The sequence below is a fragment of the Electrona antarctica genome, assembly GCF_951216825.1.
Source record: "Electrona antarctica genome assembly, chromosome: 9".
NCBI classification, from domain to species: domain Eukaryota; kingdom Metazoa; phylum Chordata; class Actinopteri; order Myctophiformes; family Myctophidae; genus Electrona; species Electrona antarctica.
Genome location: NC_136790.1, coordinates 48,172,390 through 48,185,919, shown reverse-complemented (window position 1 = coordinate 48,185,919; position 13,530 = coordinate 48,172,390). Strand labels below are relative to the sequence as shown.

General features: G+C 42.7%; 1 protein-coding gene across 1 annotated transcript in view; it reads right to left on the bottom strand.

The window, feature by feature from the left end:
• Window positions 1-7,416: 7,416 nt before the first annotated feature.
• LOC306930023 (cadherin-22-like) overlaps window positions 7,417-13,530 on the bottom strand; it is a 109,133-nt gene continuing 103,019 nt past the window's right edge. Inside the window, exons 11-13 of the mRNA XM_079510762.1 lie at window positions 10,746-11,358; window positions 9,231-9,404; window positions 7,417-8,110 (exon numbers count right to left, since the gene is read on the bottom strand). Coding sequence (XP_079366888.1) covers window positions 10,802-11,358 — 557 coding nt within the window. The 3' untranslated portion in view covers window positions 7,417-8,110; window positions 9,231-9,404; window positions 10,746-10,801. The remainder of the gene's footprint in view (window positions 8,111-9,230; window positions 9,405-10,745; window positions 11,359-13,530) is intronic.

Here is a 13,530-nt window from a genome sequence, read left to right as displayed (position 1 = left end):
ACATATTGGTTGTTCAGTTTGACCCACCAGTTTTGAAGATATGGCTTATAGAGTAATGTCTTGCAGAGAAACAGCGAGTTGAGAAAACAGGCTTGAAAGGTTCACTTCTGTGGTCTCTAACATTACACCTAGCTACATGTTTAAGCATTTATTTCATATTTACATGTCGATTTCAGCTCTGACACTTATTTCAGACATGCTCTAGTATGTGAAGAGTCTGCCTGTGCTATTAACTCATTTAAAACAAGAAAATAAAAAAAAAGTTTTTCTCCTTTGGTGAAAAGCTGGAATTTGCGCGATGGCAGTCTCTCAGTCAAATCTGGTCACATATGTTGGGGATAGCATTACAGTAGATGGGTTCGTTAATTACATTGGGGCGAGCTGACGAGGAGAAATGTAAGAGTTTTGATATCATCAATGTTCTTAAGTGACAAAAGCTTCAGCTAGAGGAGGTGGGGGGGTTGAGAAGAGCTAGAGGCAGGCCTCCTAAAATACCAACTCCAAACTGAGTAGTGAGAGGAGATGGAGAGGTCAGAAGAGGACAGAAGAGAAGTAACATGAAGATACTCTTCTGAAATCACCTTCCAGGAAGGAGCGTGTTGGGAGTTCTCTATCTCATTCCACCTTTTCTTAAATTGCTATTGTTGGAGCTTGTGTGACGTGTATGATGTAGAATTTCACCCACTTTTGTAAACCTTTGATGGGACAATAAAGTTGAGTTGAGTACATACAGTAGTAACCACTTAAACCCTATTCAACTATTTTCAAAATCCCATTGTGATGCTTTAAGCTTGAAGATCAGCTTTCCCCCCCCCCCCCCCCCTTTTTAATTTTGAAACATTTTTGATCTCTGCCTATAATGATATACCCAATATAGGATCACTATAGGGTGAAGGTTGTTAATCTACAAGAACACTTGAGAATTAGACAACCAGTAAGACGCCTGAGGGCGAGAAGCACCCTCACCCTTACTATTGCCTGGAGGATTAATCGCTTTGCATCAATCATCCCCGTAATCAAACATAACTTAAGATGGTTGACGGATGAAGATCCACTGCCCAGCCAGATGTATCCTATATTACAATTGAAAACATGTGCCCAAAAGCACGCACAGGAACAAAAGGCACCAGCTACTACGTCACTGACACGCTGCAACACGCTGCAACACACACTGCAACAACACACTAACACGTCACACACTTACCCTCCGCGTCGTTGGTTCCCTATCTCCTCATGTCGCGCCGCACGGCCACACTCCACACCAGCCGCGTAAACATTGTCATCGCACTGCCACTAAAGCCGGCTCCGGTCCACACTCGCAAACAATATCAATATCAATAACAAACACAAACACGCCACAAGCACCGACACCCCCGCCTAATTTGTTGCCACGTCTATGAAAACAAGCACAGAAAAAATGCCATTCAACACGCTACTTACAACTCGCTTACAATTCGCAGACCTGGCAACACTGCATCCCGTCATTCCACTCTTTTCATTGGCTGCGCCATAGAGTGGCTGCGCCGCCAACATTGTTGCCACGTCTATGTAAACAAGGCCGCAAACCCTGACTTCCTACAGCCTACAGCCTATACTTTCACACACTACCACTCGCTTACAATACGTGGACCTGGCAACACTACATCACCCCTTCCCAATGGCTCAAAACCCCACCACGTGACCCACGTGTGTTTCGTGTTACCTTCCACACTTTCCCTCTCCCATTCGCTCACAGCCCACCACGTGACCCACACAGGGAGGGAGACGATTGCGTCATGCTTCTAGGTACAGGATTCTATAGGTCACCACTTTTGGTGTGACACACACACACACAGTGTACAGCCTGCCGGAAACCAACAGTAGAAGAAGAAGAACAACAACAACACAGGTTCTACACTGATTCTAACTTGGATGGAGAGCGCCGCGATTACATACATACAAAGTTACAATCATGCAAACACGACCGCATCGACACCTGGCGTGGTACAATCGGGCCGAACCGAGCATATATGGATAACAACAACAACGCCAACACTACACGCACACGCTGCAACAACGCGATGCAACACAAAACGTAAGTTACGTATGTAACTATGGTTCTATGAATCCTGGATGACTGCTTAACACTGGATGATTTGCGTCCAGTGTTAAGCACTGCCTCTGGCAGTCAGTACGGATGAAATACAACAGCTGTGTACAACGCAGTGTCACTGCAGACACGTGTGTGTGTGTGTGGTGTGTGCGTGCGTGCGTGCGCGGGGGGGCGGGGGAATTTGGATCGCCTCGCGATGCAGCTGAAATGGCACGCACACACACACACACGCCACAAAACGCTAATAATAATAATAACACAAAATTACAACACTACACTAATCATAACAACAGTACAGAGAACAGTACAGTACACATGAGCACAGTACAGTACAGTACAGAAAAAAAGCTCACATCAGCATATTAATCCATATCCAATAATAATAATAATAACAAATAATAACACAACACTCATAACTATAATATCAACAGTACAGACAACAGTACAGTACAGTACATCAGAATATTAATCCATGTAATAATAATAATAATAATAAATAAGAACACAACACTAATAACAGTACAGAGAACAGTACAGTACAGTACACATGAGTACAGTACAGTACAGTATACTGTTCCTGCGCCTTGCCATGCTCTCTTTCAATCATAATAACAATAATCAATAACACTACTAATAACAACAATAATATCAACAATACAGAGAACAGCACAGTACACATGAGTACAGTACAGAAACAAAGCTCACATCAGAATATTAATCCATGTAATAATACTAATAATAATAATAAGAAATAATAACACAACACTAATAACTATAATATCAACAGTACAGAGAACAGTACATCAGAATATTAATCCATGTAATAATAATAATAATAATCATAAAAAATAACACTAATACAACAGCACAGAGAACAGTACAGTACAGTACACATGAGTACAGTACAGTACAAAGACTTACAGTACAGCACAGTACAGTACAGTATACTGTTCCTGCGCCTTGCCATGCTCACTTTCAGACGCAAATACACCAAACCACACAGGGCCACTCAGCCAGCTTGGCAACTTTGCGCTTTCCAAGCAAATGCATAAATTAAAACATCATGGCTTGCCATTGCCTTCTTCCCATTTGCGACACATCGCATGGCGCGAGGATGAGCGGGCCGAAGGCCCGCGAAATTCTAGTTTAAATACAACAGGCTAATGTAGTATGGGACGGGTGGTTGACTGATGAAGTAGCCTGTGGCTCCTTGCTGGTCCTGTGAATAATTTAAGAGAGGTCCAAGTTTAATAGGCCTCCATAGTATGAGGAGGAGGGGCACATTACATACTACTGTTTACAAGGCTTAGGTCTCTCTCTCTCTCTGCTTCCCCTTTTGCACAGGCCATGTGGGGCCTTTTTTGACGAATTACGATCTTGTAGATCAGCTATTTTTGTGTGACATGAGGTTTGTAACACGAAGGCCATTCATTTACAATTACATACATGGGTCATAACTATGTCAAACTTCTATTCATGCATTGTTAATCTTTAATAAAACTTATTCTGAGAGCACAATACTCTTATCACAATTGTAAAATAATGCCGCTGTGCATCACAAATCTTTCCTTTCCCGTCCTCCCTCGCAGCCTCCACTGAGTTCAGAGTTGCCACTCTGTATCAGCAGCTGCCAGAGCCCCACATGTCCCTTGATCCTCCAGCAGTGGCTTGTGGACGGGCGTGGACTGATATATACACAAGATAGAGAAGGAAACATTGCAGCATATAATGCTGCCCTCATGCTAGCTGGCATTAAATGGCTGTTGGTGAAGGAACGGAATCCGTCCAGGCGCTATTGTAGTATTCTGACACATTGAGTTATAGAAGTCAAATATGTCATAAGCCACATGCACTTATTTTTGGATAAAGTACAGACCATGTGGATGGAAAGTGGGTGGGAGTGGGGACACCTTGGAATAATGTCCACCGAATGTGTTCTCTTTTTTAGCGAAAAATACAAGTTGAGTGAATATGCTGTGGAAAGCCAAGCAACAGCTGGTGGAAATAAAATAAAAATAAAAAGAATAAATGATGGCGATGTAGAAGGAAGACTGATTCTGCACCAGCGAGAGAGAGAGAGAGAGAGAGAGAGAGAGTGAGAGAGAGAGAGATGCTGACAATTTCTTTCATCCAAAACCTCAAAGTCAAGGGAGACAAAATATTCACATTATTCATTTTGGCTCAACAGAAAAACTGTTTCAGAAAAAGATGTTTCAGAGCCTCTCACATCACATGAACCCTAGTGTCCCTATTCTAGGAAAGAAAAGAGACGCTATAATAGGCAAACATTCAGTGAAAATACAATACAGTATGATCTCACACCAACACGTCACAATGCATCACGTAAAGGAGCCTTGGGAGCCAATGGTTCCCTACCGTTTCTGTAGCGTGCCGTAACTAACCATTTCAACCATTTCCATGTAGATCTGCTATTCTTGGCAAGGATTCTGTGAATACCAGAACACTCTGCCTGGTATTCCTAATCGTAACCTCAGTAAACTACTGTATGCTCTAAACGGTTAAACCTAACCTTATTATCAGCAAAACAAATACAAGAATACAAGAACTGCATGCCCCATCGAGCCGTTGGCGTGAAGTCGGCGGAAATAAGTAGTATTCCGGTTACCGATCCAGTGTAGCGCGAGTAGAGTACTGTAGGTGGTGGCCCAGGATAGACCAACCCGGGGACTCGCTCAAAGAAGTACAGGGTTTAAGTGGTTATATTAAAGCACACAGATTATTGAGTGTATATCCAAACATTTGTCTGTGAGCCAATTTCTTCAGAATATCACCACCTCTAGTAGATATGTAAATCATATAAGTTGACATTAATGAATTCAGAAATATGAATCTTCCCCCCAGTGTGGAATATAACTCCAGTATATACTTACTGGAGTTTGTCTTTAGCTCCACTGAGATTCACCGCTGTTGAATCCCACTTCTTTTTCTAACTCATTGCTTGCATCCATTAGGCTCATATTTATCATATTGCATGTGGCATGGGACTAATTACTAGAATCATGCTAATCCAAACATTAGAAACAACCAATAGTGACACTTATCATAACAGCTCGACATGAAATATGCAAATATATTCCATCAACAGTGTGATTGTCGGTATCCCCTTGTTGATTCATTAGCCTAAATGAATGTGTATGAGCATTTGATGTTTTTAATAGGCATTGATTCTCCAACGCAATATTATTAATTTCAAAGTTTGAAAACATATCCACATTCTTATTATCCGGGGTATACGGGATTAGTCCATGTCTACCATATTGTCACATTTGCAAAGTACACGATTTAACATTAAACAACGGTTCCTTATGTAACAAAGGAGAAGGAAGGAGAAATTGCTTTCCTATTATTCTCAATTGAGTTAGTTATTCCGGGACAACACAGTCGTTACAATTTTGTTGATACTGATCCATAAGTTATTCAGACATGAGATTTAATGCAGTTGAACAAACTAACAAAAACTAATCTTGACAAATGCTATCTTGCGGCCCTGGCAGCGCTAGCTGTTACAGAAGCTGGCAGTATTTCTCCTCATCATGTCGCCGTGCCATGCAGCATTCGTTCATTCTTCCTTCCCAGAGAAACTAGAAAGGTCAGAGCTGCATCATCACCAAGGCCTCCTCTTTCAAAATGTTCTCTCAGGTTGCCATGACGCCAGATCCACCAAGTGAGTCCTGTGTGTCTGATGTGTGTCACAGGCCCCGCACATACTATTAAAACTAAATCGCTCTCTCTGTTCCGGATGGAGAGGGGATAATTGTGCCTATAGTGGAGGCCTCCTCTTTCAAAATGTTCTCTCAGGTCGCCATGACGCCAGATCCACCAAGTGAGCACAAGCGCCACATGTCCTGTGTGTCTGATGTGTGTCACAGGCCCCGCACATACTATTAAAACTAAATCGCTCTCTCTGTTCCGGATGAAGAGGGGATAATTGTGCCTATAGTGGATAATTGTGCAATTTAGAAACAGGTGGTACGCTGATCTCAGGACCGCTTCCAAACTCCAATGCTCCATGCTCAATGTCATATCCCCGTGTAAAAGTGATGCGTGTGCATTGTGCATACTCTCCATTGCAGCATTAGTTTAGGTCACTGTTCAGCACGTATTCCCCACCCAGTGATAAAGGGTTCACTAGCAGATCCATTAGTAAAGGTTAGGTCAGGGCAGGCCCTATAAACGTAATCCTGTTTGGGCCTGCCCTGGACCTTGCAGTCATTGAATGCATGAATGAATGTATGATATCTGGGGGGAAATTCATTCCTATATTTCATTTAGTTGAGGATGACACTGTTGCTGGTTTGCTGGTCGATGCATGCATCAGAGCATGCGTGCTGGCACGCACGCACACATGAGGCACGCACGCACGCACGCACGCACACACGCACGCACGCACGCAAATCCAGTATGCAGAAATGTACACAATCATGCTGATTATGCAACTCCACAGAAGTTGGAGACACACACAACTTCCCACTACCGAATTCACTCCCATGAACGAACACTCACACGGAGACACACACATGCTGTGTGCTGCACTGCAGCACATCATGCACTACACACACAAGTCCCCAAGGAAGCAAATGATCCCCTGCTGGCATTCTACAAAGCCTCCACTGATCTCCCCACTGAGAGGAGCGCCTGGGGAGTTAGCAATCCAGTCCTCAGGCCTCCTCCTCCTCCTCCTCCGCTCTGGGGTTCTAATCCCCAGTTCTGCTGGCCTGGTCCGAACAGGCAGGAGTTCAGGATAAATCCTCCGGGCCTTTACAAATCCACCTGACTATACCCTCAAACACAAAGTCCAGGAGGAGACACATCACAAACATGTCCCCCCGGTATAGGGTCATGCCACTATAGGCTTGTTGCTGGAGAACTCTGCCAGTTCTCCAGAGGCACTCTCCATATTGCAGCTGCAAGCATCCGTACAAAGCATGGCAGGGCCTCAACCACCCCAGCAGGTGAAAGCTTTCCATCAGTGTACCAGTCCTATATTATATACAAATACATTTTCCTTTTGTGTTCCTCTGTTTTTTCGATGCAGTTACAATATTGTTACATTGCTACAGTACATAAATGTACAATATGGTTGTGTCTGACAAATGCTACGAAAATCACTGTTTGTTGTCGAAATTTGCTTTCACGTCTGCAGATCTGCTATTTGCAAAACATGTTTTATAGATTTGAAAACTTCTGGGGAAAGAACAATATCAGAAGTGGCTTCAGTAACTGTCTCTGGTTTCATTGATTGAATACTTTATTGGCAGAAATGTAAACGGTACAGAGTACAGTCAAACACTTCAGATGCACACAATATGTAAACTGTTTTTACATTGTTTTAAATTTGTCTTGGTTTTTATTAGTAAACATTATATATATTTCACATGTATGCCTTTTTTTCCTTTGTCCTAATCCTCTGATGTATTGTGATGTTGTTTTATACGTACCAAATTGTATTACTCAAATGCAAATTACTTTAATTACTCTGTGTATTTTTGGGAATAAATAAAACTTGAATGAATGAATGAAAATCTCAGGGAAAAACTCCTTGCAGTCTTGTTACCATCCATACCAGGTCCTGGGTATTCAACTTTTTTTTTTCATGACATGAAAAATAACAACAAAATTCCAATCAGCATAACAAGTAATACAAATAAAATAAAAAGTTTGTACAGGTTGGGGGGTGGGGGGGGGGGGCTATACAGAGGTATAGTCACTTGACTAAGGGAGGAGCAATGGTTCCTCCCTTTGGCCTGCTGAAAGGTGGATTTTCAGGCCTGTTTTGGTGTCAGACAGTGATAGACATGTGGGAGACATTTTGGTTGTCATCGCTATAGGTCCTACAGGTACAGGTGAAGGCAATCTGGCCTCAGTTACTGTCTCTGCAGACATGAGGGAGACGGTGATGGTAAACTGTCACTTGAAATGTTTTTTTGTTTTTTTTACTTCTTCCGTTTCTTCTTCGTTGGAAACACACTGCATTGTCGTTTTGCAGCACGAACAAACCTGATGAAAAAAAAAGAAATCTAAGAAAATGGTTTCATAAACTACATTAACATGCACGGTTTCATAAACTACATTAACACGCGCACGCACGCACTCACGCACACGCACACACACACACACACACACACACACACACACACACACACACACACACACACACACACACACACACACAGTGTCAGGCCTCAAAGTGTTGTGTTACTCTATAACATTTTCCTTTTTCAACAGAAAATAATACTATATATTGTCACGTCAACAGTGGTGCTACTACCATGTATAAGCTGTGTTAACATTTATTACACAGCTCATCTGTATCTTTCTTTAGGAAAGAAAATGACTTGGCCAGGATTTGAATGAAACAGTGTTGATGACCTCATGCATCCTTATAGCAACTAGCAAGTGTCTGAAGGCTCATTCATAGTCTGGATTTCCGGTGGTTAGGTGACCACCGAACTACAACATGACGTCACGAGCCGCGGTGAAGAGCAAACCACCGCCACCGCCCCAGCCCTTCTCTGTTTTTACTCACCACCGCTCAACGTTATTTCAGCTCCGGTGGTCACCTCACCAAAATCCAGACTATGAGCCTTAAGCCTCTCCGGACATGCTACTTTTATCATCCCACCTGTATTGTCACCAGCTTGTCTCTGCTCTCCATTAGACACACTGTAGGGTCTCACCTGTATTGTCACCAGCTTGTCTCTGCTCTCCATTAGACACACTGTAGGGTCTCACCTGTATTGTCACCAGCTTGTCTCTGCTCTCCATTAGACACACTGTAGGGTCTCACCTGTATTGTCACCAGCTTGTCTCTGCTCTCCATTAGACACACTGTAGGGTCTCACCTGTATTGTCACCAGCTTGTCTCTGCTCTCCATTAGACACACTGTAGGGTCTCACCTGTATTGTCACCATCTTGTCTCTGCTCTCCATTAGACACACTGTAGGGTCTCACCTGTATTGTCACCAGCTTGTCTCTGCTCTCCATTAGACACACTGTAGGGTCTCACCTGTATTGTCACCAGCTTGTCTCTGCTCTCCATGAGACACACTGTAGGGTCTCACCTATATTGTCACCAGCTTGTCTCTGCTCTCCATTAGACACACTGTAGGGTCTCACCTGTATTGTCACCAGCTTGTCTCTGCTCTCCTCAGAGAAGATAAGCTGGACCCGGCCATTCTGCAGCTCTTCAGGGTCACGCTGTGACACCGTGGCCAACAGGAAGGTCGTGACACACGGAAGGCAGACCAGGGACCCGTAGAGCAGCCTCTTCCAGTTCTGCCAGCGTACAAACTGTTGGGAGAAAGAATAGGGCGGTACTATATTACCAAATTATATTACATGTATTTGTTATTTATACAGTCAAAGTCTGTCAATAATATCTATCAATTATTCTAGAGGCGCAACAGATAATTGAACTGCAATTAAATTAATTATACAAAAACATGTGAGCATGTTAGGTGAATTATAGGTGAAAATGTATGTTTAAATACCGGTAGGCTACCGAAAATAGTTGTCAGTTGCTGTATATTTTTGCATGACACCATTATAGAACAAAGTATAAATGAAATATGGCTTAAGTGGTTAATCAGACTAATTTATAATAAATAAATAAATAAATAAATAAATAAATAAATAAATAAATAAATAAATAAATAAATAAATCAGCATTATTTTTGCACTGACTCAGTTTTTCATAATTTTTTTTCTTAATCAAAACTAAATATTTATATTATAATCAATAGTCGCAGCCCTAAGCGATTCCATAAAGAAATGTGACGAACATGTAAGCATAAGGAGAAAACGTTTGTGTAAATCCATCCAGGTAACTGACCTGAAGAGGCTGCGGGTCAAACTGAACAATAAAAGCTATGCCACCAGACAGGTGTCAAGGTACACTCTGATGTGGTCAAAGACATCAGACACCGCCTATACTTGTACCACCGTTTCCACTGCAAGGAATTGGGCTGAGTGGTGTCAAAGTGGTAACAACCGAGTGCCTAAAAAGTGCCCACTCCAGGGTGGGTCTGCGTCTAAGCAGGGCCAAACACTTCATAATGCTAGATCTCTCACTGACTTTTTATTTAGACCAGGATCATGGTTGTGTAATGCATTATAATAGATTATATTGTATTATAATCACTCTCAATCTATTTTAGTATTATAATTACCATAGTTGGAATACATTAAAATACTTTACATTGTATTATAAATCACAGTTATAATTAATTGATATTTAATGTCTTTCTATTTATCTATTGTCTATTCATATTTCTAGAGTGTATTTTGTAAACATGCATTGTGTATACTCTAATTATTGTCTGTTAGGTTGACTAACCTTCCAGGCACTTTGGGCCTTTCTAGGGGCCTGCCCTATACACTATATTGGCCTGAATATAAGATTTCCAATGGAAATATCAAAAAATACGGGGTCGTATTATAATCTGGGACTAGACAGTTTGACAATAAATGTTCTTTTTCCACAAAGTGAGTCATGAAAAACGGGGGTCGTCTTATATTCGGCATATTGAGTACATTTTTTTTTTGATCTACTATTCGATATGAATAAAACTGGAGTATGAATAGGCCTTCAGTCGAACGCTCGAGGGTCAGAGGAGGAGGAAGTAACCTTACAGGCAGAAGAGCACAGCGGAGAGTTTTCAGGTCTCGGGCACAAACCTAGCTCGGTGCTAGGACCCCTCCTCCTCCTCTGTGTTCCCCGGGTGAGCGTAGTAGCCCGCCAGCTGCTTGAAGCGCGGCCCCCAGTCACCGAGGTAGGATAAATCCTGCTCCGAGGTGGTGGACAGCGTGTGGATGGAGCTGAGCGAGAGCGCCGGCGAGCTGTTGCCCTCGAAGGCGTACGTCTGGAAAGAGTCGTACGGCGGGACCGACAGGTCTGCGTCCGCCTGCTCCACCTTCTTGCGGATGTAGCCTTTGAAGACGGTGAAGTCCGCCACCGCTGCCCCACCTCCTTTTGCGCCGACCCCTCCCGCCCCCGTCCGGCTGGCCGTCTGGACCCACTGGGGCAGCGAGCGTAGTTCGGCCGGCCCAGAGTCGGAGGAGCAGCTCTTGGCCTCGGGGAAGTCGTAGAGGTTCCTCAGGGCGCTCATGTCGTACGCCTGCGTGTCCTGCTCGCCTCCGCCCTCGTCGTTGTACTTGATGACGTTGTCGCGCATGTCCTCCTCGTCCTCGGACATCCGCTGGACCTTCCTGTGCCGCTTGAGGCTCACGATCAGCAAGACCAGGACTTTTAAAGAAAGAGGAAAAGGGGAGAGAGAGGTAGAGAGAAGTGGCCGTGAGAGAGACATAAAACTAAAGATTACCATCAGGCGGGTATTGTGATATTAAATCATATGTAGAGTCGATGTTTATGTAATGGGTTTTTGTTCAGCATTACACACGTTGTTAAATGAGGCGCCCGATATAGAACTGGCTTGACGTAAATCATAGGATGTTGAAAACTGTCATTAAGTGAAATCATGTGACTTGAATGAGGTTCAGGGACTGCATACTAAATATAATTGGAATACGAGCTGTCGGGCAAAAGGTTTGAAGAGGTCGATGGTAAAAGAGGAAGTGCACATCAAAGTAAATATAAAGACATAACCAACTGAACCCCTGGGATTAAAATGCAAAGTCAGGTCCTTCAATAAGGTTTCTGTCAAACTTGTTTAATTTGTTTAATGCAAGCATACAAATTAACTTCATGGAGGCTAAAATCACACACGTTCTAATTTCCGTAACTTTGATCCTCCCTATAAAGACAATAAGCTTTCTCAAATTATATTTGAACTTTCATTTGCATGAGAATTGATTTTCCACAATCCTAATTGCTTTGCCCAGAAATATGATTTCAGAGGCTTAAGGGATGTCAATCTTTCCTACAAGTGAGTCCAAAGCACCACAGAGTTCAAGTTTACTGTACATCACTGCTGAGAAACAGAGGACACCAACTACTGTATACCTACATGGATAGAACAATGGCGAGGTCAATAAAGTATGGATTAAAAAAAAGAAAATAATATAGATGGATCCCTTAATAGACTAATGAGACGAGAGGAACACAAAGGCTGCACGCATCTAAATAAATCAATGAAGATTTAATCTGAGTTTAGGTATAAATCTGGATTAAAAAAAGAACAAAGTTTGGATGGATCCCTTAATGGACTAATGAGATGAGGAAAACAAAGGCTGTATGCATCTGGATAAATCAATGAAGATTTAATCTCATTTTAGTTATTTTAATTACTGCTTACATTAAGCAGATCTCAATTCACTCAGACGCTCAAGCCCATAAATCCCCACCGCACGCGCGCACACACACTCAGGGATGCTCTGATTCCCTTGATGACAACAAACAACCACCATTTCCCATCATGATAATGAAAACACACCACCACACATCTTCATGAATTATGGATGATGAGGGAAATTAGAGCACTAATTTACATTCATATACAAATAATCACACTTGTGTGAAGTGAGGGGCCGCACCCGATTAGACCGTATATATGGCACAGCTGCACTGTCCCACTGGAAGAAAAAAAACACGCATGCACGCACGCACGCACGCACGCACACACGCACACACACACGACTTTGTTCTCTCTGGCAGGTGCAATATAGGCCATGGGCAAGTGCAATAGTACTTATTATAATCCCTCGTGGTGAGTGAACATGAACTCTCTCCTGCAGTGATGACCCCACTGTTGTTATGAGGTGTTACTCTGTCTGATCACACATGGTCTCTTTGTATGAGTTCAGTATTATGATTGGTCTTTCAGGCCGCTTAGGTGGAGCCCGTAGAATTGTGGCTCAAACACAGGACCGGTGGGATTCTAGATATTAGTATGATGAAAAGACTGAGGCTAAAGGACATGGCTGTTTAGTTGTAACAACCGTGTCATTGTGGAATGATTGTTGGGCTTTTTATGTTATCATTAACATCACTGCATACAAAATGTGAATCATTCACATTAAAGTGTTCTTTTATCAACCAAGGCCTTAGGTTACCTAGTAATAATGGGAATTATATTGCTTTAAAGGGTAGATGTCAAGTCAGATTGTTTTGAAGCAAGGACTCTCCATGCGTTCCTTAATTTTCTCTTCTCTCTCTCTCTTTCACAACAGGGACCTTGAGCAGGTACAGCAAACGCATGCCGATGAGAGGACACTTAGATAGATCATTAAACGGTGGGTGCAATACATCTTCTGGAACGTACACATGTAGTCTGTTGCCTAAAACAAATGTGAGCAAACCTGCTGGAGAAGACAGACCATCTATTATAGTGTCTGTGCTGTCCAGGATGGCACAGAATGTTTGATGCTCTAATATCTCACATGACTACAGCCATGCTCGGGTAAAATGAGATATATGGCCAGATCGTTTAGCACTCAAACTAGATGGATGATACTTGCT